At 50.8% G+C, this 25,534-nt stretch overlaps 1 protein-coding gene across 2 annotated transcripts in view; it reads left to right on the top strand.

Annotated features, from left to right (window-relative positions):
- The window catches only part of EPHA8 (EPH receptor A8), a 53,608-nt gene that overhangs the window by 6,056 nt on the left and 22,018 nt on the right, over nucleotides 1-25,534 (top strand). For both annotated transcript variants that reach the window (XM_085080383.1, XM_085080382.1), the window contains exons 2-3: nucleotides 6,598-6,662; nucleotides 17,208-17,871. In XM_085080383.1, the coding sequence (XP_084936509.1) occupies nucleotides 6,598-6,662; nucleotides 17,208-17,871 (729 nt within the window). The remainder of the gene's footprint in view (nucleotides 1-6,597; nucleotides 6,663-17,207; nucleotides 17,872-25,534) is intronic.

Genomic DNA, 25,534 nt, shown 5'->3' with positions numbered 1-25,534 from the left:
ACTGAAGCTGAAAATGCATTTGTGTCTATTTTATTGTACTCAACAGATGTGAGAAAACAGAAGAGGGAGTCAGGACTGGTATGAGGACACTGGGACAAATCCTTCTGGACACGGCTCTCATTTGTTGGAGTGCATACCACAGAGGTGCTGCTGACTGCAAGCAGAGGACACATATTTTGTGTTAGAAAACTCCTGTATAATTTTTAAAGGCTGTCACGATACTGCATTACTGGTACCACAAGGTGTTTAGGCTGTCCCTGTACCTGGACTGCATCTCAGTGGGAAGTCCCGGTTCAGGTGATGTTCCTCAAGCTTCTGGCTTTGGGGACAGTGGTCAGGGGTGATAGGAGCCACCCTTTGGTGGTGTGGGGGTTGAATGGATCAGCTCTGGCAGGGCTTTAGCCAGATGAGATGCCAAGGTGTGGCTGTGCTGGACATGGGCTCCTCTCTGCTGATAGATGGGGCTATGTCATTGTGCTGTCCCTCAGGCTGGGGACATTATGGTGGAAAAGACTCATGTGACTCCCAGATGGCCAAATCCAGACCTGGGGACACCAGTTGTGCAGAGCCCTCCTCCAGGGCCATCGGGACCCTGGTGACCCTTCCCCAGTCTCACTTCAGTCCTGCCTCTTCCCTGCTCACATTGGATGTTTCCATGGAATTTCTTGCCTCCCTGACCTTTCTCACCCCCCATCTCCAGAGCCTTCCCACCTCCTCCTCTGGCTTCTGCCCTGAATTACAACGAGCCTAGTCACCCCTAGAGACTGAAATAGTTCCTTTTCCACTGGCTCTGGGATCATGGACATGGAATTGTGGGCTCACCCTCACTTTGAGCCTCGCCCAGCCCTGCACACCCATCCTCGAGCCCTGGCACAGCAAGGGGGTTCTGACATACCCAGTTTCAGCTTGCACTGAAACCAGTGAGTGCCACAGTGTGGGACTGCTCCCCTGGACTGGGGATTAGTGCCAGGGATGCATACCACTACCGGGGATATACCCCAGTACTGGGGGTGCCTGCCAGTAACAGTGATGCGCACCAGTACGGGGGGTACACACCAGTATGAGGATGCCCACAAGTACTGAGCATGCACACTAATACTGGGGGTGTGCACCAGTACCAGGGACATACACCAGTACTGTAATGCCCTGCCCAGTGGTGGGTAGTGTAGTGTGTTTCATTTGGGTCTCCCACACCAGCATGCCCAGTTCTCCCTGTCTGTCCCATTGCACAAAAGCATTGGCAGTTTCAAAGGGAACAGGAAATGCGACCATTTTACATCTCTGTTTTCTCACCTGTAGTTTTGAGAGGGAACATCTTTTTGTTGTTTGGCTTTTGATGCACTTCTTTTTTTCTGGGAAGAAAAAATCATGCCCTATAATTTCAAGGTTTTTAGCCTTAGAAGTACTTTATTCAGGGTGTTTTGTTTTGTTTTGTTTCATTTTTTGCATTATTTCACAACACCTCAGTCCTACCACAGGTTATGCTCTTGTGCTGTACATTTTCTTACATGATATCATGCAGGGGCTGGAAGGATCAGGTTGATAATTTTATTTTTAAAACCTGAACTGAGGCTTTTTGTTAGCACTGATTGAACAAACAAGCTTTCTTCCTACATCAAAGAATCTCCTGCTCTGGGTATAGTGAAAATAGGTGACCCTCTGGGCAGTCCTTATGGGCATTGCCGCTCCTGATGCATTACAAAATGATATAAAATTAAATACAGAAAGTTCACAGCAACAATCTGGAGGTCTGAGAAGAAATCCTGAAATGGGAATTAGGGCACAGCCAAAAAGCAGCTCTGCTTTTGTTTGAAAGTGTTTCTTTTTAGCTGGGCTTTTTTTCTTTTTTTTTTTTGTTGGTTGGGCTTTTTTTTTTTTGTTTGTTTGATTTTAGTTTTTTGTGGGTTGTTTTGTTTTATTTTTGGGTTTTTTTTTTGTTTTGTTTTTTTTTGTTTTGGTTTGTTTTGCAGCCTGATTCTGGCATTTCCAGAATTGTGGAAATCCAACATTTTTGCTGGATTTGATGACATTTTTTAGATCTACCTGCAGTGCTTTTCCAAACTCCTTCTTGGGGGAGCCAAGGCCAGTGGGTGCTGAGGAGAGTCCCATCCCTGCTGTGTCCTTAGTACGTGCAGCCTTGTGGATGAGCAGCTGCTGGATAAATCCTGCTGGGATCTGGCTGCTGGTCTGGCAGAGCAGCTGACCTGGATCCATGGGGAACATCCCTGCACACAGCTCCCGAATGGGGAGAGTGACCTACCCTCCAGACGTGCTGCTCCTCCCTCCAAGCCGCAATGGTTGGCCTCATGTGTTGGGGAATAAATGACTATTTTTCCATCCTTAAGGATAAATACTGTCCCAGGGATCAGGAGTCTGAAAGTGAAGCTTCCCTTCCTGTCCCCTCACCATGTTCCAAGGCCAGTAAGACACAACTTTGTGTCTCATCTTTGGCTCCCAAGTTGGAAAGGTCATGGCTGCCTATTCAGCCAGCCCTTGGATTAAACGGTGGGACACAAATGGCTGACCCACCCTGGCCCCACCTCCCCCTTCAGTCCTGCCCCAGCTTATGGGAAATGAATGCCACTGGCTTGTTCCCCTCCTCTCAGCGAGCCTCTTGCTGCCCCTTTCCCAGACTCTCTTCCCACTGTGAATAACCTTCCCCGTGTTGTTCCCCCATGCAGTGGGGCTGGGCTGTGGGGCTGGTGTGGGGTGTGCAAACCCGCATGTGGTTGTGGAGCTGAGCCTGCTGGTCTTTGGGTAGCAGGGAGAAGCCAAACCACCCTGATAAGTGTTTAATTATCAATGCAAAGGTGTTGTTGCATGGGGGGGAGCCTTGCTGTGAATCTTGGGCGGCCTTTGAAGTTGTGATGGAGAGGAACTGAAGCCCAAGGGAACAGGGCTGCTCCCACTGACCCTTCCTCCCCATGCCTGCGCTACAAAGCCCCTGCCTAAGAGGGAGATGGTGGAGTAATTAGAGGGAGGATCACAGTGGGTTAACAATTAGCGAGGGTGCTCAGAGCCCTCTTTGGTCCCCCACTGCTCTTCTGTAGGCTGGGGCTCAGCACATCTACCAGTGTGTCAACCCCATGCTTGTTCTGTCACCCCACCATGAACCCGGGGTGGGCTGAGGATGCACAGACTTCCCTAAATACCACGACCCCATTCCTGAGCCCAAGATGCTTCGATGTGAGACCCAAGGTGCCTGCACATCTGTTTGTGGCGATGCAATACATCCCTGCAGGTGCTGTGGCCATCAGCGCAAGTGTTGGGAAGGGTATCAAGCACTCACTCTTTATAAATGATATAGATATAGATACAGATTATATAAATATAAATATAGATATTGACATGTATATATATATATGTAAGCTAGAGATATACAGATATAGATATATGACAAGAGATATATGATCCCAAGAAAAACACCCATCCTCTGGATGCCATTTCCTGTCTCAGCTTCCTCACTGATCCCAAGGAGGGTTTAGTATTTGGTAGATATGGGTATGGAAATGGATACAGATATAGATCCAAAAATAGGGATACAGGTGTATATACTATATACACATACGTCATATACAGATACACACACTTTGACTCCTGCCTAGTCTGTACCTATGAGGTTGCAATGTGCACTACTCATGTACCATCACATGATGAAACTTCATGCAGCAAGAGGGTCTGCCTTATGTGAGGCTCTGTCTGCAGACCCCAGTTGTGCTGGGAAGCGACCTGCTCGCTCCTAGGTGCTTCCATTTGAATGGGCAATCCGGCTTGACAGCTTTTCCACCAGGGTGAGAATTTCCCCTGACACCTCCTGGTGTTTTGGCTCAATACGCTGAGGCAAGGCCAAGGCACAGAATAGGGAAATGACAAAATGGTGCTAAAGAAAACAAAATGGAGCTCGTAGTTTGAGACTGATATGTGCAGACAGTCCATAACATCAAACAGAATTGCCCAGCTGTAGGAGAGAGGTCTCTTAAACTGGCACATTTTCTGGAAAAGTGTTTCAACTGAAAGGGGTCCTTTGTGGTGGTCTTGCTCACCCTGTGGCATTGAGGGCGGGCTCTGAGCATCACCGCAGAAGAAGCAGTGCAGCCAGGAGCTCACCTGCATGGGGCTGGACAGGCACTTGTCGCATGAGGTGTGGAGGGTTCCCTTTGGAGCTGGGCTGTAACCTGGGCTGTAACCTGGGCTGTAACCAGTTGGGTTTTGGGAGACCACGGGTGTCCCCACATCCGAGCACAGCATGTCGTAATGCTGCTGGATGGATGCTGGGATCCACAGGCGTGTGTGCTATCCCATGAGTTAGCAGGACGTCTCAGACACGCAATGCATTTGTGTTTGTGCAGTGCCCACTGCCTGGGCTTAAAGCGCAGGGTGTGCACTTGGGTGAAGTGAGGAAATAAAAGAAATAACTTATCCCTCTTTCTGCAAAGAGGAATCTGAGCATGGGTGGGATTCAGGGATGCAATCTGGCATAGGTTGTCCGGGCACCAAAGCAACCGCAAGGAGACAACTCCTTCAGGTGGTCACAACATCTCTTTGAGACTGGGTGATGACCTTATGGTCAGCATGGTGGGATGGCGTGTGTCAAGCTGGCTCCAGATCCCACACACCATTGGCAGACAAGTCTGGGGTACACCCCTCTATGTGCTCTCAGCATCATTGCTCACAGCACAATGCTCCTGCTGGACCCCAGTCCATGCAGGCTCCTCCTGCTGCCTGCAGAGCAGTATTTGGCAGCCACATCCATTGCTGAACATCCCAGCGTGGGAAAGAGGGTGCAGAGACCAAGGTTAGGGGGGGAGAGAGAGTCTGCAAAAGCTGTCCCCTCTCTGCAACCTGCCTGCTGAGGGTCACGGGGACCATGCTCCTGCACAGTGAGCAGGGAAACTCCCAAGCCTGGGCTCCTGCTGGGCGAATTACCCAGGGAAAATAGGCAGAAAATCTTCAGATTAACAATAACAAATAAAAATGGATTTGAGATCTCTGAGGTAATTACTCCGTGCTGAGGGCAAGGGCCCTCTTTAGCAGTGGGAGTAGCGCTGCACGGGGAGTTGAGGGGCTTGGCTTGCTGTTGGGCCAATAGAACCACACAAGAAACCCTGAAAATTCTTTCAAATTGTTCTGCTAACATTAATAAATGCCTCAAAAGCTCCTAATCTGCTCTGTCAGGAGCATGACGTCCGGGTGTTTCACAGCCAGCTCACGTCTCTGCTCCTCTCTCCCCTTCCCTCCTTCCCTGCCTGGTAATAGTAAATGAAAGTGGCACCCGTTCCTTGGGCTACAGGGACCAGCCTCATTCTGGGCCCAGGCTCAGTTAGGACTGGAGATGCTCTCCTGATGTGCCCTGTCCCTGCTATGACAAGCTCGTTCTTGCAATCAGACCACCATCTCTCCCAAGCCCAGGGACCAGCCCAGACCTGGTGCTGCAGAGGGATGCTGTAACAAGTTATCTCTAGGTCCAGTTTGGTGCTGCTCAAGGGTGAGGAAAGGCAGCCAGCAAGGATGAAGCCTTCTGAGGCATTGACTTCACCAGGTAGCTTCAGATAAAGGGAATGGGGAGAGGGGGAGGCACTTTGGGTCCCTGTGGGAGCCTGGTGCTGTTGAGGGGTGATGAGGCATCAGGCTGCTGGTTCCCACTGCACTCATTCACAGGGGTCAGGCACCTTGCCTGAACCCTCCCCCCAAGCCCACATCCCTCTGGATCTGCACTGTGGAGCTGGGACCTGGGCTCCTTCCCCAGGTGCTGAGCACGTTGGGGTTATCAGTTAGGGTAAGGCTCTCCTCTGCCTGGTGCTGCAGGATCTGAGAGTGGGGCTCAGATGGCTCAGAGGCAGTAGTTCCATGGCATCCTGCTTTCCTTCACTGCTGCCACTGCACAGCTTTCCACAGGAAACTTCTAAGTACATTGGAAGGCATCCTCACCTCTCCCCCCACACAATCTGCTCCCTCTTCATGCAGTTTGCCTGTGTCTCCTTGTTAAGCCAGGCTCCTGGTGGTGGCAGGGATTTGGAGGGGTTGGCTTTGATGGACTTCTCCTGTGGGGTGTCAGCCAGGACCATGGGGAGTCACTTTGTGCTTGAGCTGGGCACTGCAGTGTGCAATTACAGCAGCTGCTGGAGTGCAGACTTCAAACCAGTGCTGCTGGGAGGGAGTTGAGCCTAAAGCGCTTCTAGAGGAGAAGTGTCCAGCCAAGCAATGATGCTCCAGTTGCATCAGTCTTGGCCCAGGGTGGGACTGGTGGACAACCTGATGCTGGGAGTTTGTTTCCACAGCCCTTCCTTCCTTTGCATCCCCTCAGACCTGCTGCTTGCAGCCTCCTCTCCTCCAAAAGGTCACACTGTTCTCAGTCCTAGGGCCAGGACTCAACTCTATCCTGAACCACCAGTTCTGGGGAGCATCACTTGTTGCCATCCCCAAACTCCAGACCTGCCTCATATCCATCCAGGCAGTCCCTGGCGGAACATTGATGGGTGGGGGGCACATTCAAGGAAGTGGCATGTGAGGAGAGTTTCTTCATGGTGGATTTGTTTCTCACCCATTGGGAATGGGGACAGAGCTATCTAACACAGCTTTTGCTCCTGTGTTTTCCAGTGAACTTGCTAGACACGTCAACAATTCCAGGGGACTGGGGCTGGATGACTTATCCCTCGCATGGGGTAAGTATGAAGTGGCTGTTGGCACAGGGGGACCCCAGTGGGACAGGTCACCATGGGTCACCAGGTCACCATCCTGTGGCAGGGCTCATGGAATGGATAGGGAATAGACATCTCAGTCCCAAGTCATACCAAGGCTGATGGGGCAAACAGACCATGTCTGTTGGGAAAATGCCAGCCTGACAGACTGGCAGAGTGATGCAGCTGTTTTGGAAGTGCCATTTAACCCTCCATGTGCCCTGGTAGGGACCAGGTTGTCACCAGGTCCTGAACTTTGAGGGGACTCAAGAGCTGGGACATGCTAAGAAGGATCTCATTCCTCACTGCACCAGGTAAGCATCAAGGGGAACAGCCCCAAATGACTGCGAAACTCCCAACCACCTGTAATCTGAGGAATTTTTGTGGGAACTGGGCAAGAGGGGCAGGGCAGCGTTCCCTGTGGATCACATCTTACAGGGAATGAGGATGCAAACACACAGTCCTGTGGTGTATCCAGTAGGGGTGGCAGGATGGTGACCTCCACGTGAGCCTGCCATCGCCACTGGCTGGATCCTCTCCACACACTCCTTTCACTTGCATTTCCATGTCCAGGTTTTCCCACCACAGCAGCTTTCTGGAAGTAGTGAGTTTCAGATGTCAGGGTGACCTGGCTGGAAGGATTTTGCTCATTCATTTAGCAAGCAGAAACAATCCCATAAATACCCACAGGACCAACTGTAAAGCACAGTGGGGCTTTCTGCAGGCAGAAAATGTGCAAAATGGGGGTGCCTACATGGCTGTTTCTGCTGTGTTGAGTTTTCATGTCCATTCTTTTTCATTCTTTTTCTGAACTAAACGGTCCTAATCTTTTCAATTCCACCTCCCACAGAAATCTTCCCAGGCCTCTAATAATTTTCATTGATCTGTTGCTTGAGACTTTCAGTCCCTGCACTGCTTGAGCAGGAGTGATCAGAACAGTGAATTCATAAAAATACCAATGATCAGATTTCTATCAGACTTTATCATATATGTAAATATATTAAATGGTTAACTCAGTTCTAATTTTAGCAGTTAGCTGTTGCAATGATGAGTATCCTGGGAATGTAAGAGATTGAGAGGTACAAGGTCAGAGGGGACCACGGAACTAATGTGATGTGATCTGCTGCATAAATACAGGCCTTCAGACCTGTCAATTCATTCAGCTCTCAGAGCAGCACAGCTTTGAGGAAAAAACATCCTTAGCTGCAAAATTGCCAGTGCTGGTAAATCCCCCGGTCCTGTAGCGATGCTGTTAACGGGCCCCTGTTAAAAACCCATTGCTATGAGGGTTTGCCTTGCTCTGGTCTCCAGCCAGGGCACCTTCTTCTGCCCCTGTCTGGACGAGGCAGATGTTGTCCTCCTCATGGCTGCCCTTGATTGTCTCTACTGTGCTGTCACTACTCAGCTGTCATCTCATTCCAGCCCTGCTGCCAAATGCCAGTATCCTGGAGGAGCCTGATGCACATTCAGGGAATCAGAGACCAGGGCTTCCTCTGCTTCACTGCAAGGGAGAATGTTTCTGGGATTTTCTGGGAGTCAGAGCTGTTTTCCTTTGTCCACATCCAGTGCTCTGCCCTTCATCACTCCCTAGGCAATTCTTCTGCATAGTCAGACAGACCATCCACCACTTGCAGACTGTCCAAGACTCTCCTTCAGGATGACCCCATGCCCAGGACCTTTCTCACTGTTAGGAATGCAGGTGGGATCCATTGCATCACTGAGGTGACTTGGGTGAGGATGAATCCACCTGAGCTGGCTGTGCTGGGCAGGGCCTTGCACTCCCAAAGCAGACAAAGCATTGAGCCTACAGGAGCCTCATTCTCACCACTTCAGTGACTTCCATGGTGTATTGGTTTGAAAACAAACCAGTGGGAGATCACAAGTCAAGATTGAAAGTAAAAATAAGTGAAATAATACAAGGAAAAAGCACTGACAAAGTCAGATACAACCTAACACCCTGTTAGGGTGGTGGTAGCAGTCCAACTGAAGTAGTCCAGTTGAAGCGGTGATCCTGTGAAGGTCTAGTCTCCAGCTGAAGGTCAAGTGGTAGCTCTCGTCCTCTGGGAACCCATAGACAGGGCTAGCTCAGGCAGTTCCAGGGCCAGGTTATATCCAGGTGGGAACACCTGGTTCCTCCCTCCAGGGCAGAGCATCTCACAATGGGATGAGATAAGTCCATGAGTCACACAGCGGGTCCCTGATGGCCCATTGCCTGTCATCGGGAGTGGGTCATTAGCAGGTGATAGCAGCTAACGGCCCACAGCTGGTGGTAATAGAATACTTAAATACATCTATATTGCAACCTAGGACACATGGCCAGCTAAGGTGCAGCATCCTGTACTGGACATTCACAAATCCAGGGATGAATCCAGAGCCCCAACCCATTTGGACTGTCAGGTGTGACTCAGGTGACCCCAGGGGCTGGGGCTGGATCTAAGGGCTCTCTGCAGCAGATGCCCAGCAGCCCCTCACCAGCAGCTCTTGAACACTAATACATCTGAATTCTCCATCTTATTGGTGATGTTTATTAAAAAGAAACAATAATATAATAAATAATATATATAATAAATAATATATATAATAAATTAAATACCATAATAGTTAAAAAATTAATAAACTAATTAAAGAGTAAATAATAAATATAATAAATAGTAATAAGAAATTATAATACTGGATGCCAAAAAAGGAAAAGAAAAACAGAAAGTCTTACAACATGAGGTGCTCTGTAACACCCAGTGTCAAAGCCACCTCTTGACCATGCTGCTGAGTCCTACAGGACCTCAGTCAATCATGGGGTAACTCCACTGTGCACCTACCCTGTGCTTTTGCCCAAAATGTGGCCGTGTTACTGACAGGATGACCACACACATTTGTGGAAACTGTCTTGAGCACCCTCAAGGAGGGGCCTGTGTTTTGATGTGACAGTCTTGCACAAACAACTTTGCATATCTTTTTCCAGATGGATGTTTTAATGGCTCCTCTGAACACTTGCCTGGACCATTGCTCTTCCTTCATGGGCCATTGCATCACATCATCCAGAAAGAGCACCTCATTCCTTTACATTCATGCTGGTCCTTCAGCTCCAGGTCTTTTTGAGCAGTAAATTTGCCCTTGAATCTGGTTGCAGTCCCCAGGAGAGGGATTAGTGTGCTGGTGTCTCAGGGAAACTGGGGTAGGGTACTCACTTGGTGCTGATGGTTTGGCTCTGAGCAGATGCCTCCCAAGCAGCCCCTACAGTGCAGTTCCGCCTCGGGTGTGGGAGATCTGGTGTGATCCCTGCTCTGAGAAAGGGACTCAGTTTGCTGGTCACCATCTGTACCCAGTGCTTTAGGTGTCCGTGGGGCTGGCTGTCCTTGCCCACTGCCCTGTGCAGTGGCTTTGGAAGCCCTGGGCTATGGTTCACATCACAGTGTACTGTCAAGCCAGATTTTCATTGAGGTCACTTATTTTTGCTGCCATTTCCTTAATTTAGATCCTCTGGCTGAAAGATTAGTAGCAGTGCCTCCCCATCCCTGCTGCCTGCCAGCTGTCCTGCTTGGGCCACAGCCTGGAGCATGCACTGGGTTCTGGAGGGTGCAGGATTTCCGCACAGTGTATCTGCTCCATCCATGGGCAGACACAGCATCTTCCTGCCAAGGGACAGCACTGCTGGCTGAAGTCATGTTTGTTTTGCTTTACCCACATCTCCATTCCCCCCAGGGCCACCACATGGGTGACTGTGGGAGGCAGGCAGCCCTGCTGGGCCTTTTCATGGCACTAAGTGGCACAGAGGTGCCACATATTATCAATAATATGGTCCCCAGCCTGAATAGCTTCAGAACGGGACTTGTACCTGCCAGCTCACTGCCTAGTGCCCTATAGCTTGCTGTTCCAGCACCTGCAGGACCTGTCACACCTGGCATCCAGAGGAAAGACAGCAGCCTTAGAGGCTTCTTCCTCTGACTGGGAGATCCCAGAGCTGCCTGCACAGCCAGGGCAACAGTCCAAAGCATCAGCACTGCAAAACTGGACTGGTACCACTCGCAAAGTCCTGATGTTTTCATCACACCTGTGGGCAAGGTGAACTTGCCTCACTGGACGATTACTTCCCTCTCTGGGTTTGCCAAGGCCAGCAAGAGCAGAGGAGCAGGAGCTGGGAGCAATGGGCAGGGTGAGGGTCAGCAGTGCCATGAGCCCTGGGAAGTGTCAGGCCATCAGGGAGCCATGCCTGGCCTATTTTGACATTTTCTCTTGCCAGACAATTGACTGAGGGGTAATTGCCTGTAATTGCTGCTCAGAGGTTTAATTGCATCCCCCCCTCACCTCCACCTCAGAGACACGTGCAGGAAGCGGAAGGGTCACCAGGAGCATCCCTGTCCCGCAGGCTGCCGTTCCTCTCAATTATAACTTCAAAGGGCTCCCAGGAGCTTTGCAGCTCGCTTCTTTCCCAGAACAATTCCCTTTTCATTGAAAATTAAACTCTTATCAGTGTGGTCAACCCCTTCCCCTCCCATACCTCCTGTATCCCAGTTCTCCCCAGCAAAACGTCCCAGTGCCCCAGTGCCCTTCTCTCCCCTCTGCTTGCTCAGCACGTGACCTGCTTGATCAGAGAGAACCTGATCATACCCTTTGCAAATTGCCGTTCTACTGACTAATTAAAACGCTGATGATATAAGTCAACACATTATTAATAATTATTGTGTCGTCTACTTTGATTAACAAAGTCAAACAGGAAATTATTTTGTTCAGACACAGGGTATCTAAGGAGCCTGAATGATGCCTTGCAAAAGCTAATTAGAATGGGAGCACCCTGAGTGCTGGAGAAAGGCCCCCCATGCTGCCCACGACCTCCCTGTCCTCCCCCCCAGCACCTCCTGTGGTGGCCCCACATCTTCCCCCTTGCTGCAGGGGCTGGGATCAGCCCCAGAGAGCTGCTGGGCATTGCCACCCAGGCGGCTGCCCCAACATCTGTCACAGAGTCAGGGAATGTCCTGAGCTGGAAGGACCCACAAGGGTCATTGAGTCCAACTCCTGGCCCAATACAATTCCCAGAAATCTCACCTGGTGTGCTCCATGTTGGCTTTGCTGATGGGAGCACCACGACAGACTTTCAGTGTCGCTGTCGAGCCGCTAGCAGAGTAAAGAGGACCAGGTTCTCAATGGCATCAAAACAGTGTCTTTTATTATTTAATTCCAACCTATATAGACTTTTGAAAGGTCACCCAGATTGGTCAGTCTGAAACCTCCCCCTGAGCTAATTGGCCAGGCCTGAACTGTCCAAATCTCGAGACACTGTTTTTAACAACATCCAAACTTTATCTTTGTTTATAAAACACAGGAAAAGAAAGAAGAGAGTTCCCATGGGAAAGGTCTGTGCTAGCCACACTTCAGAGGGGTTTGCAGCTCCCAATCACTGCCCCTTTGCGCCTCAGAAAGGGATGTATCCTGAGGCCCCTGGGCACAATTAGCCAGGAGTGCTTCTGCTTCATCCTACATAGAGAGAACATTCAGAAAGGTACCAGATCTGCTGGAACCCTCAGCTGAGAGCACAGACAAAGCCGCAGGATGGTCTCCCTGCAGTGTTTGTTCATGAAGTATAGGGATTTCAACCCTGGAACTGAGTTACTTGCAGAGCCACGCCTACACACCAGGGGACATTTTTTGCCTGGTCCTGCAGCCAACAACCACTTCATGGCTAGGATAAGCCCCGTCTGTCATGGAGCAGGGTCTCCCTTTGCCCCAACCCCACCCTGTAAAACTGTATCCACAGTCTGAGCTGCGCTGTGTCTTTGCCATTCCACCACCCTTCAGGGTCATCTCTTCTTCTCAGAGCCCCAAGAGATACTGAGGCTCTCCCATGTGCCCAGGCCATGTCTCTGCTCTCCCTCACTTTTGTATCCCTGTTGTATTTCTTGCTTTTCTCTTCCAAGCTGGAGCCTCTACTTGGATTCAGGAATACCAGCAAACTACAGCTCAAGCTGTGGTGAAATTAATTTTCTTCGGGGGGAAAAAAAAGATGTGTAGGAATGGAACATTGGAAAATAAAGATTTAGACTGGTAATTGAGATAAAAGCTCATCTCCCAGTGCGTGTTCAGTAAATGCTGGGTTATTGCTAATTCCCCAGATGCTGGTCACTACCAGGAGTTAATCACCTGCAGTGAAGCTCAGGGTAGTTAACTGCCTGACAAATCCCTCCTTAGCCACAGCAGTGACTGATTTCACGGGGATTATCTCCATTAAGGCCTCCCATCTAATGATTTATAGCTGCAATAACAGCCTTCTCTTTTTTCCTCTCCCAGTGACAATGGTGCGAGAAGGTGCCATAGCACACTGGGAAGGAAAGTGCTGGATGTCTCAGTGGCCACAAAAGCTTTTCTATGCCAGGCTGACCTGGCATCCCTCCTGGAAGCTGTCCCAGGGCTGGGGACACTCATTCCTTTGCACTGCAAAGATGGTGGGAGGCTGAGCTGCTGCTCCAGGGGGACACGGTCTCTCCTCTGCTCCTCCTCCTTCTTCCTCTGCTGTGCCACACAGGCCCTAGGAGACTTATAAGACCTTACTCAGCTGCCCAGATATCTGGTGTTTGCATCTCTTGCCTCTCATAATCTGGCAATTTTTTTCATAACTTGTATTGACTTTAATTTAAACTATTAGGCAAACTCCTGAATGCAGATGCAATCACGTTCCCCCCCCAGTGCGTGCACTCACCACGTTAATTATGATGTCCTCATCTCCATCTAGCTGGGACATCTTATCACACTGGTGGGGCTGAGCTGAACTTTGGTTCATAAAACCACTTCAACACATGAGCTGAGAGCTGGCAATGCCTGGGGCGTGCACGGTGCCTGCGCTCTTGAACTGGTGGTACCCAGTGTCACAGATGTCCCTTCCTGCCCACAGAGCCTGGAAGTAAAGTGAGGCAGAAAAACCCCTCCAGTTGTGGGGATTCCAGAAGCAGGCCCCTCCATTCCCATTCTGGTACCAAAAAGGGCCTACAGGAAGGTTGAAAAGGGACTTACTGCAAGGTCAAGCAGTGATAGGTTAAGGGGGAATGGCTTTCAGCTGAAGGAGAGTATATTTGGTCGTACATTGGGGAGAAATTCTTCCCTGTGAGAGTGGGGAGGCCCTGGCACAGGCTGCCCAGAGAAGCTGTGGCTGCCCCATCCCTGGAAGTGTCCAAGGCCAGGCTGGACAGGGATTGGAGCAACCTAGGATAGTGGAAAGTGTCTCTGCCCATGGCAGGGGCCTGGAGCAAGATGGTCCCTTCCAACCCAAACCATTCTGGTATTCCGTCATCCCAAATGCTCTGCAAGTCCTGGGACCTGGCAGAGCCTATGGGACCTTGGTTGCCTTGTGACATGCTGGGAAGATACACCTGTGACATCTGAGCCAGGAGTTCAGGTAGCCTGCGTGCCCCATTCATAGAGCATTTCCATGCAGGCCAAGTGTGGTGTTTTGGGCTGGTGTCAGACTGGGATCCCAAGGGACCCTGGGTCAGAACTGCTGTGCAGCTGCTGTGTCAGAACAGACGGTGAAGCTCTGTGCAAAAAAGCACAAAGTTTGAAAGAGTGATGGTGCAAACGCAAGCTCTCCAAATTCACCCTAGGGTATGGAGATGTGGCTGATACCGACTGTTTCTGGTGCTTGGAGGTGGGAATTCATCTCCTGCTCTGTCAACGGTGAGGATGCTGCCAACTCTGGCAGTGCCAGAAGTGGCATGGCAGTCATGAGCACCATCTCCTCTGCCAGATTTGGGAGAAAAGTGAATGTCTGGAGACCAAAACCAACCACATGAGCTGGAGCCAAAGCATTTTGGTGCACACAATAACCTCATCTTTCCCTTGCCAGACACTCGTGGAGAGCCCTGACCCCAGAGGCAATGCTAACCAAGGGGAGCTGGCTGTGCATCGTGGGGGACACTCCTGCTTACCCTCCCAGCTCTGCCCTCACCCTGTCCCTCTCCTCCCGTGCACAGCTCTGCCTCACTTCCCCCAGGAAGCTCAGCAGGGAAAAGACAGGAAACAGATGTTGTGTTAATTTGTGTTCAATTAATTTCAACAGCGACTTCCACCCCCTCCAAAGTGTCACAGCAGCATGAGCACAAGTGGGTGTGGGAGCGGGGAGCTGCTCTGCTCTTCAGCCCCAGCAGGGGCTGGGCTATGCCTGATGATGCACACAATTCCCAGTACCCCTCTGACCTCTGGCCAGGCAGCAGGACAATGTCCTGGATGTCACAGCACCTTCAACAGGCTTGTCCCTGGGCTTGGGAAGCTGAGGGGTGCTGCTCTCATTCCTCCAGCCAAGCACACCCGTAGCCTGGCCCCTTTCCACGTTGTCCACGTGAGCACTGGAGTGCAGGGCATGTTCCCAATGATCCCAGGACAAACCTGGGCATTTCTGGAATTCAGAAGACAATTTTTTTAAATCTGTCACAAACATTTTTCTTCCTTGGGAGTCGTTTGACTTTTACCCCCTTTGCCAGCATATTCCCCTTGAAATGAGCTTCTGTTGTAGTTTGCACTTGGCAATGCTGCCTTTTCCAGGTTGCTTTAAGCTTCTTAGGACCAAGAAGCAGAGTTTTCTCCTAAATTCTAGATGCTGGGGGAGTTTTGAAGATGTACATGGCTGAAATGACTGCTCTGGTCACCCTCACACAAGCACAAGGCACCACAACACCTCCCCAGGAGCTGCAGGTCAGGGAGGTCAAATGAGGAAGGACATTCCCATCTGAGAAGGGAGAAGGGAGTGGGCTGTCTTACAGGTATCACTGATACCTCTTTCCAGTATCTCTCATGCTCTGGAGGTGTGTTGTCCTCTCCAACTGTGCCCTGTCCCTGCACTGCTGGCAGCCACACAGAAAGGTTGGTGGGTGCCTGTCCCAGGGACCTGCATCCTTGTCAGCTCCCACATCACTGGGGTGAAGGCTGCTGGCTCACCCCCTTTGAGCTAAGCATCCTTCTCTCAGAGCTGCTATTGGTTTTGTATCTGTAATGAAACACAAGTCACCCCTCGCATAAGAAAACACCATTCTTGCCCTGTCAGACCAAGCCTAGAGGCTTATTTTAATGTACTTATAATGCTGCCTAAAAGATGTTTTCCTGCTCTGTGCAGCATGGCTAGGGATTTGCTTGGCTGCCCCAGCCCCCGCAGACAGCGGGGTACACATGGTGTTGAGGTGGGGGCTACTCCCTGCCAGCTTCCAGGCATAGCAGGGACCCCAGGAAGGTGCAGGAGTGGGATGCTGAGGCTGGGGTGAGGAAGATGGTGATGATTTGGAAGGCAGAGGAGCAGGAGAGCCAGTGTCTTCCCCAGTTTCTGCAGCACTGAATCTGGGGCTGTCCCTTGCAGCTAGACTTGGTCATGGTGGTGGGACTTCAAAGCGAGTTTCTAAGTTTAGGGAAAAGCCAGATGGTTTGAAGTTCTTCTCTGCTCCTCTTCCTCCTCTTCTTCTCTCATAAGAATTCAGGGGTCTCAGACCCATCCATGGGGGTGTGATTGGAGTGCCTGGTTTGAGCAGGAATGTGAGTTGAAGAGATGGTGGGAAGGCCCCAGCACAGGCAAAGTCTGTGGGTCCTGGTGAGGTGTTTGGTGAGGGTGGAGAGGGAGACATGAGGCAAGACTGAGCCCCCAGAAGTGTCATGTAGGCCCCAACAGCCAAGTTCAGCTTGTCCCTCACCTGTGGAAGTCATGTCCAAAATATCACCACTTCTTCTCACTTCTTATCACTTAAACTCACTTAGCATCCCTCCCTTGTGTGACACCCATGTCTCTGCCCCTCTAAACTCCCCCAGACCACCCTCCATTGCAATTCTGCTTGCTGCAACCTGCTTTTGCCAGCATCTCCTCCCCAGGCTCACCCTGCAGCCACTGCTACATGGAATTTTCACCCCTGAGCTGTCAAGCCATGAACATCCTGGTTCCCAGAGCCAGCCCTGATCCAGCCTCTCAGCTGGGTTGGGCACTGTGGGCTCACACCAAGGAGCCACTCTGGCATCACCTTGCAGAGAAGAAGGGGCCTCTGAGCCCCCATGGGTCCACATTCCTTGCTGAAAGTCCTGTGCTCAGTGCATGCTTCCCCTTCGCCCTCTGGTATCCACCCTGAAACTCCTTCTCAGAGTTGGAAAGTGCTCAGTTTAGTTTGTGCATGGACAGTGCATGAGCCAGAGGAGACCCCAGTGAGCACCATGCAGGTGGTTCTGGCTGCTGCTGCAAATGACAGGCTGAGCACCAAGAAAAGGCACTCACAGACATGACCTGGAGGGTTTGGAGCCCTCACAAACACTCGCTGCCATCAGCTTCTGCCAGGACATCAGCAAGTGTTCCCATCTGCAAGCAGGGCTACACCTCCCACAGCACTGCAACTGGGTGTCACTGCCCAAATTAGTGCTGGCTAACGGCTGCTCCTCACTTGCTTTTGCCCTGTGGCAGCAGTGACCTCCCAACCAGACACAGGAGCAGAGGGGTGGGCGATGGCACAGACTCCTGCATGCTCCCTGCTGTCCCAGGGGTTGGGGACATCTGGAGTGACCTGTTTTCTCTCTGTCCTGCAGTGGGATTCGATCAATGAAATGGATGAGTTTTTCAGCCCCATCCACACCTACCAGGTCTGTAATGTCATGACTCCCAACCAAAACAACTGGCTCCGGACCAACTGGGTCCAGCGGGACGGAGCGCGGCGGGTCTATGCAGAGATCAAATTCACCCTGAGAGACTGTAACAGCATGCCAGGTGTGCTGGGCACCTGCAAGGAGACCTTCAACCTCTACTACATGGAGTCTGACCGGGACCTGGGCACCAGCACCCGGGAGAGCCAGTTCCTGAAGATCGACACGATTGCAGCGGATGAGAGCTTCACCAGCGTGGACCTGGGTGTGCGGCGCCTGAAGCTGAACACAGAGGTGCGGGGCGTGGGGCCACTGAGCAAGAGGGGCTTCTACCTGGCCTTCCAGGACATAGGTGCCTGCATTGCCATCGTCTCAGTGCGGGTGTACTACAAGAAGTGCCCAGCTACGGTGAGGAACTTGGCATCCTTCTCTGAGGCTGTGACTGGGGCGGACTCGTCCTCCTTGGTGGAAGTGCGGGGAGAGTGCGTGGGCCATTCAGAGGAGAGGGACACCCCCAAAATGTACTGCAGTGCCGAGGGAGAGTGGTTGGTGCCCATCGGGAAGTGCGTGTGCAGTGCTGGCTACGAAGAGCAGCGGGATTCATGCATGGGTGAGTTCCTACTTCTTTTCTGCAGTGCCTGCAAGGGGAAGGGTGGCTGCAAGGGGCTCTTGCTTCTTTGGGGAAGGGCTGAGGAACAGAAGGGTTCTCACAGAAACTGGGACAGCCAGTCTCTGTCAAGGCCCCATGCCTTTGCTGGCTGGGCTCATGCATCCAAAATATGTGGCTGGTACCACTGGCAAACTCCCTGGGAGCTCCTGCAGCTCTGACAGGTCCTGACGCACAGGGCATGGCTTTGGTATGGGGACCGGCTGGCATCAAGACAGGGGCTGCTCTGGCTCCATCTTTCCCTACCATGGATCATTGGCCCAGAGATCCCAGCTCAGTGCCCCCAGCAGCTCTGACTGGTGCTGAGATCTCTGGTGTGCTCCAGCAACACACTACTTGGCCTCTCCAAAACACCCACCACTGGGAGGGGTTTAAAAGGGAGGAAAACAAGAAGGAAAACACTGGGCTTCCATGGAACAAGGTCGTTGCCTCCATCCCTCACCTCCCGGGGATGCTGCAGAGTCCCTAGTCCAGGGGTGTGGGGAGTCTTCCTAGGGGCCCTCAGCACGGCTGGGCAGCTTCAAGCTGCTGACTGAACAAACTGTGATAAGGAAGTGGGGTGACCAGCAGCAGGCACGGGATGTGTGTATACAGAGCACAGGCGCCCCGGGAGAGCCCTCCACACAGATTTGTTTGCTCTCTGTTTCTTCATGGGATGTAGTGAGGGGGAGCAGCACAAATATGAGTGCGGGGCCTTTGTTTGAGTTCCATGGAAACGTCAAGTGGAGCATTTGTCTTAGGTAGACTTGACTCAAGGTTAGGATGTCCAACACTGGACTGGAATGAATCCAGGGGCTGCTGGGACCCACGCTGGCTCCTGCAGGTCCCCGGTTACAGAGTGGGAAGGACGGACAGAATAAATGCTTTTATCTGAAATTCCTCCTGTCTGTGACCGTCAATTTGAAAGTTATCCTGGGATAGCTCTAATAACTCAGGAAAGGTCTTCCGTCATGTTAAAGAGTGGGGGCAGTGCGTATGTGGGGCCAGGCACATGCTGCTGCAGGAGGGGGCACTTGCATGGGCCTCCTGGCTGGCTGTGCCAGCCCCACCACTGCAAGCAGCTGTGAGTTGGCTCAGATGGATCGAACAGCCCTTCCATGCATTCCCCTCCAGCAGTCCTGTATTGCACACTCTGCCCCAAGACATCCCCACCACAAAGGCAGAAGGCAGAGAGAGGCTGTGGCATTGATGCTGGGCTCTGCCTGCTTCACTTTCATATGATTCCTCAGCCAGGTTTGCTCCCTCCTGGCAGCACAGCCGTGGTAGAGTCCTTTCTCTGTACTCCTGCCTGTTTCTGGTGGGATTGCTCCTGCTACAGGCATGGCACAGGAGGAAGTGTGGTCCAACATATGTCCCCAGGTGGCCCTGCAGAGGGACTCAGACCCAGCAATGCTCTCTGGTGAAACTATCCAAGCCTTCTGGCATCAGAAACAGGACAGAAATGTCACTGGACTTTGTCTGACCTCAGCATTGTCTCACTCTCCTGCCTTCCCTGTCCCATTTTCCCAGCTTCCAGCACAGTTTGATGACCAGACATCAAGTGAACAGAGGCAGCACCTCTTTTCCTATGTCTCCTTTGGTGGGGTAGCAGGACATATATTTACACATGAAGGCAAACAGATGCAAATCTCTGATCTTGTGCCTGACTGGGGCAGAGTTCATTTTTCGGGCTGAAAAGTGCCTTTCAGGAATGATTTATAATCCCGGCAGATCTGTTGGAGTTGGAAATTAGCCATTTTAATTGTCAGGTGGACAAAAGCAGGATTCCAGTGGCTGTCGCCCCAGCAATTTTTCATTCTCAGTTACAGGGATGAGATGATATAAATCACTCCTTGGGGCCCTAATAATCTTTCTATAAATATCAGGGAAATTCATTTTTTGCTTGGGGAGGGGAGGTGTGGAGGGGGGGAAAATTAGAGAGAAGATACTTTGCCTCTATGGCAGTGTTTAAAATATGATTCCAAATTAATTTCCTTCTGCCTTTCACAGCCAGATGCCTTATTTGTCAAAGCGAAAGATATTTGAACAGTGGAGGTTTCTCCCCCTCCTCTTTAACATCCATTTTTCTAAGGGCCTGCCAGAGTGATGGAAGACAGCTCAGGAAACCAGACCATAGCCAGAGCTGTTCCCAGCCCTTCAGAGAAGAAAGGTAGTGCCAACAGACCTGGGAAGGAAGGGGTGAGGTGGGACATGGTAAAAGATCTGTAGGAACATGGGGAACTTCTTTGCCTCTCATCCCCATTAAAGAGTTGTAGAATCACAGACTATGTTGGGTTGAAAGGGACCCAGCCTCATCCCATTCCACCCCCTGCCATGGGCAGGGACGTCTTCCACTTCACCAGGCTGCTCCAAGCCCTGTCCAACCTTGGACACTTCTAGGGATGGGGCTTTGCTGTCATCCATCACGTTGGATCCTTCACTGCCCTTTTGTGGGGTAGGAGGGTGGTGGCTGGGATCTCCGACTCCTGCACTCATCCCAGCAGGATCTACACGTTTCACTTTACTTTGATGTCCTGCTGTTTGTCATAAGGATGTAAAGGTCAGTTTCCATGGGATTGAGGGGGCCAGATCTCCACTCAGGGGCACTGGGATCAGGATCATGAGGATGCCAGCTGGCTTGGCATCAGATGTGTCACAGCCCCCACACACCAGATATTTTTCCCTGTATCTGTCCCTAATGCCTCTGCCAGGTTCCTCACCAGAGAGCCCCTTTCTCCAGCTGGGACTGGGCACATATGCTACAGTGCCTTGCTGGGCAGAAATGGGGTTTGAGCAGGAATTCTCACAGCTGCTGATGGCACCCTGGGGTCTAGCAGCTCCTAATATTCCCAGCATTTAGTCCCACAGCATCTTCTGACACAGCCACCCTAAGGATGAAACCCCTCCTGTGACAGGAAAACCTACTTGTTTTTTCCTCTATTTTCAAGGTTCTGAAGGACTTTTCTTCCCTCACCCCATCACCCCCAGCCTCAGACATGCTGTTCTTTCTTCCTTGAAATGCATCAGTCCACACACAATACATTAACATCTCTTACACACAGCAAATAGCAACTGCTCTGCCTAAACAGCAGAATAAGCAAGAGCAGGAGGGAAAAGGATCTGTCCCAGCAATCTATCAGATAAGGAGACAATCAGCATAATTCACCTTATTGATATGCAGCTGCTGTGCAGGACAAATAGATAGAGACCCATTTCAATAAAGTCAGTACAATTAGAGGGATGGAAAAGGGGGGGCCTGGTTGTGCTTCTGTGGGCAGGGAAGGACCCATAACCCACCTCCCCAAAGGCTGAGGGCTGCAACATGAGTACCTTGTCCTGTGAGTGGATAGATGGAGAAATGGACACAGAGGCTCAGGCAGGTGAGGACAATGGCTCTTCAACCACAGCCCTCCTACCAGCCCTGGTCAGCCCCTCTTTGGGGAGGGCTGCCGGGCTCCTGAGCCATCAAGACCTTGCGTTGTGGTGGTGTCCTTGGTGGATGGACCTTGGGCCTTGGACCATGTAAATCCATGGTCCTTGCATCAGAGTCCCCCTTTTGAGTCAGGTCTGAATTATTTCTTGGGCTGCATCTCTCACCAGCTATCAATGACAAAAACTTAAAGTTGGGCTAAAATCTGTTCAGCTGCTCGGAGGTTGTACATGCAGAGGGAGTTGGTTTGGAGCATCAGCAGCAGTGCCATGGCTTTGGCTCATGGTGCTCCTCTCTGGGAGCTGACACAAACCCATCCAGCATCCAGCCATGGGGACCTCCAGGAGCACAGAATCTCCCAGAAAGGGTTTTCTTTAATAAACACATAGAAAACAGGACAGGCCCTCTTCCCTGTTGTCAGAGCAGGTGGATGCACCTTTGGCAGAAATGCATCAAAACAGGCAGAACAGACATCTTATCCTCTGAGTGTTCTGATTGCTCTGGCTGCTTTCCCTCTGCTGTTCTTGAGACCTTCAGCTTGGCTGCTCCCTTTGGATGGAAAACACTGATGAGGGCACAGGAATGGAGCAATTCCTAATTCCTGCTCCAGCTACCCATTTGCACATGAGGATGGGTGTTTGTAGCCTGGGTGAGAACAGCCACCAAACACAGGTCTGTTGTGTGTGGCTTAATGAGGATCTGGCCCTGGGTTAGACTTTACCCAGTTCTGCTTCAGCCAAAAATTAGCCTTTTTCCTCCGGACAAGAGAAGAGAGGGAGGAGCCTCTGCTAGGACCCTTTCCCCTCCAGCTCCCAAAGTGAAGGAGAGGTGGGAATAGAGAAAGGACTGTTCGGCTCTCTTGTGCCTCCTGTGGGACACAGCTGGTGGAAATGGATCTAGAAAGTCTGGTTAGCAATCTGGAAGCCAGTTAATTTTTTCCAGTTGGTGGGATTCATGCTGATGAAACAATCAGTAGATTTAATGTACCTTAAACCTTCCTCGTGGGCAACTTTAATTGATCAATTAAAGCACCACAGCATTGCTAAATAAGAGGAGAAAATACCCAGCTTGGTAATTATGTGCTTGTGAATACAGTTTTGTATCCATGGCCCTTTATGAAGAAAGTCCCACAGCTGGTGGGGCAAAGGCGGAGCCAAGCTGTGGGAGAGGAGGGGAAACCCCATCCAGCTGCACCCCATGTACTGTGCTGGGGGCACAGCCAGACACAGGGGCAGGGAAAGCCCTGGAAACACCTGGGGAAAAATGTCCCAGGTGAAGCCACTGGATGGGGCTTGGAGCAAAGTGGTCTAGTGGAAGGTGTCCCTGCCATAGGTGGAACGAGATGGCCTTTAAGGTCCCTTCCAATCCAAACCATTTGGTGATTTCATTATTCTATGAGAGTACCTTGTCATTACAGCTCCAAGCAAATATCTTAGACGATGTCCTGCTTTCCTTGGTGTGGATTTCAAGAGGAATTTCTGTGCAAATCCCAGCACACACATGGCAGGCCCAAGCCACAGCCTTACCTGCTTGCAGCATCTCGTGCCTGCTGCCTCGGTACCAGGCTGTCATGCTCAGAGCTGGTGGCACCAATATCCTGGGTGTCCCTCACAGAGGGGTTCTGCCATGAGTGTACCAAGATAAAGCTTCCAAGGGTATGAGCAGAATCAGTTTTGAAGTGGTGCTGTGGGAGTTATGCAAAAGTCCTTTCCATGATTTCAGACAAAGCAATCAAACAAAGTTGGTAACTCACAAGATTTTCATTGTGGTTTGCAAGGCTGTCAGCTGCTCTGTAGAATACAGGCAATACTGGCTGGTGAGACCATGTCACCTCCTGGTTATCCCAAAGCTCTGCATCCCCCCCAAAAAAAAGAAGGAAAGAGAAAACCAGTTTGTTTTCCAAGACACATAAACTATGACTGCCTAGGAACACAGAATCATAGAAAGGTTTGGGCTGGAAGAGACCTTAAAACTCAGCCAGTCGCACCCTGTTCCATGGGCAGACACATCTTCCACTACCCCAGGGGTCTCCAAGCCCTATTGTCTAACCTGGCCTTGAACACTTCCAGAGATGGGGCAGCCACAGCTTCTCTGGGCAACCTGTGCCAGGGCCTGTCCACCCTCACAGGGAAGAATTTAGTATGTTAATATTAATTAGTATGCCATCTAAATCTGCTCTTTCCTTTTTCATTAGGAAAAACTTCTTCCTCTGGAGGCTTATCCAGCCCTGAGGTGGAATCCTTGGATTCACACTTGTCTCACACCAGGACCTCCAGCTCCCAGTCACAGACCTGGCTGCTAGGCTTGGACCCTAGGGTGCTGGGCTGTGTGTGTGGCTAATTCAGCCCAGTGGGATTGCTGGAGAAGGCAGCAGGCAGAACAGGGTGATCCCAGGATTTCCAGCAACCTCATTCCCTCCTCTAAAATCCAATGGCTAATTGCATTTACTTGGAAAATAAAACAAAGCAGCACCTCAGCACCTAAACTCATTTATTTATTTCTCTGCTAAGGAGCAAACAAAAAGGATGGAGGTGCCTGCAGAGCACCCTCTGTGTCCCAGCAACACAACAATATGGGGTTTGTCCTTGGCTGAATATTTTATTGTGTGCCACTTTTCCTCAGACTTTTCTGTGTTTGGGTGCTGACAGAAATGAAGGGTGAGAATGATGCTAGGCTGGAGTTCAGGGAAGTGATGGGGATGAATGAAATTTTATTTGTGCTTAGCAGGTCTCTGTGGCCCTCTGAGAAGTGGTGAAGAGCAGCTGGGCTGTGGTGGATAAAGACATTAATGAGTTTGTGAATGTGGTTTTTTGTTTGGGGCTTTTTGTTTGTTTGAACTCTTCCACAGAATTTGGCTGCGTTTAGGTGGTGAACACAGGTTGTTGCGCTGGATTTACAGTGTGCAGGTGCCTGGGAAGCTGTTTTTGGGGAGTTTGGACACAGAGCGCAGGAAAGACCTGGAATTTTGCACCAGTCCTTACACTGGGAATAGTGTAACATAAAGGGGGGCAGGAATCTCAAATTCCCCACCAGCACATTCAGAGGCTTGGTGAGATTGCCTTGCATGAAGAGGATGCTCCTCATCTGACAGAGCAGTAGGGCCCTGCCAGAAACTTGTTCTGCCCTTGGCAGGAGCACCAGATGCCACCCACGTCACTATTTGTGTGATGACTTCTTCCCCTTCTGAAAACAAGCTGGTGCAGCTGCCACTTCTCCAAGAAGGAGAAAGGGATCCAACGGCTGGTGGAGCTCAGTTGTGTGGAGGCGAGGGCTGTGCTGGCCCTGGGATGTCTGGGCACCCTCATTTTACAGCTCAGCCCCTCTACACATCCACAGCCATATGGATGTGCTGAGATGCCCCTCAAAGATGACCTTCAGCTCCTGCCAGGGATGGGATGAAGTTCTTGGTGTTCTGTGTGTCCTTTCTTCTTTCATGCCTTGCAGCAGGGACACAGGGTTCCCTCCAGTGCTGTCACCTTCAGGGGTGTCCCACTGGACCCTGCCTCTTCCTTGAGACTCTGTTTTCTGGGTGTGGTTTTGGTCTGGTGAAATCTTTGGGTTTTTTTCATAAACTTTGGATACTTCTGCCTAAAACTATTTGACAAGACTGAGTTTGGGAAACAGCTTTTTTCTAATTCTGGCACCAGGCTGCCTGTTTCCATCAGACTCCAGCAAGCTGTGGCATTTCCCTGGATAAGCTTTATAAAAAAGCCTTTGCTCAGAGTGTGCCAGGTTGTCTCACCTACACCAGTCTGCACAGCATCACCTCCACTCCCACAGAAGGATGTCTGCACCAAGCAGCAGAGCAGCACTCACAGCAAACTGGGATTTAGAGGCTTCCTGTTTTTATTTTTTATTTTTTATTTTTTATTTTTAAATTTTTTTTAAGATGTGGGAAAGAGCAGAAGAGAGTCAGGTGTGTGTCCAACAGTATTGAAATCAGGCTGGATGGGGATGTCAGCAATCTGGTCTAGTGGAAGGTGTCCCTGCTCATGGCAGGGCAGGGGAGCTGCATAATCTTTGAGGTCCCTTCCAAACCAAACCAAACCAAACCAAACCAAACCAAACCAAACCAAACCAAACCAAACCAAACCAAACCATTCTGAGATTCTTCTAAGTGATTCTGAAACTCTAAGACCTGCTGATTTTTCTATGGCAGCATCATGCAGATTTCCAGTTTGGGATGCACTCAGTCTG

This window comes from Lichenostomus cassidix, chromosome 21 (genome assembly GCF_008360975.1).
Source record: "Lichenostomus cassidix isolate B80296 chromosome 21, HeHo_3.0, whole genome shotgun sequence".
Classification (NCBI taxonomy): Eukaryota; Metazoa; Chordata; class Aves; order Passeriformes; family Meliphagidae; genus Lichenostomus; species Lichenostomus cassidix.
Note: the sequence above shows the minus strand (reverse complement) of the source record. Positions and strands in the feature narration are given on the sequence as shown.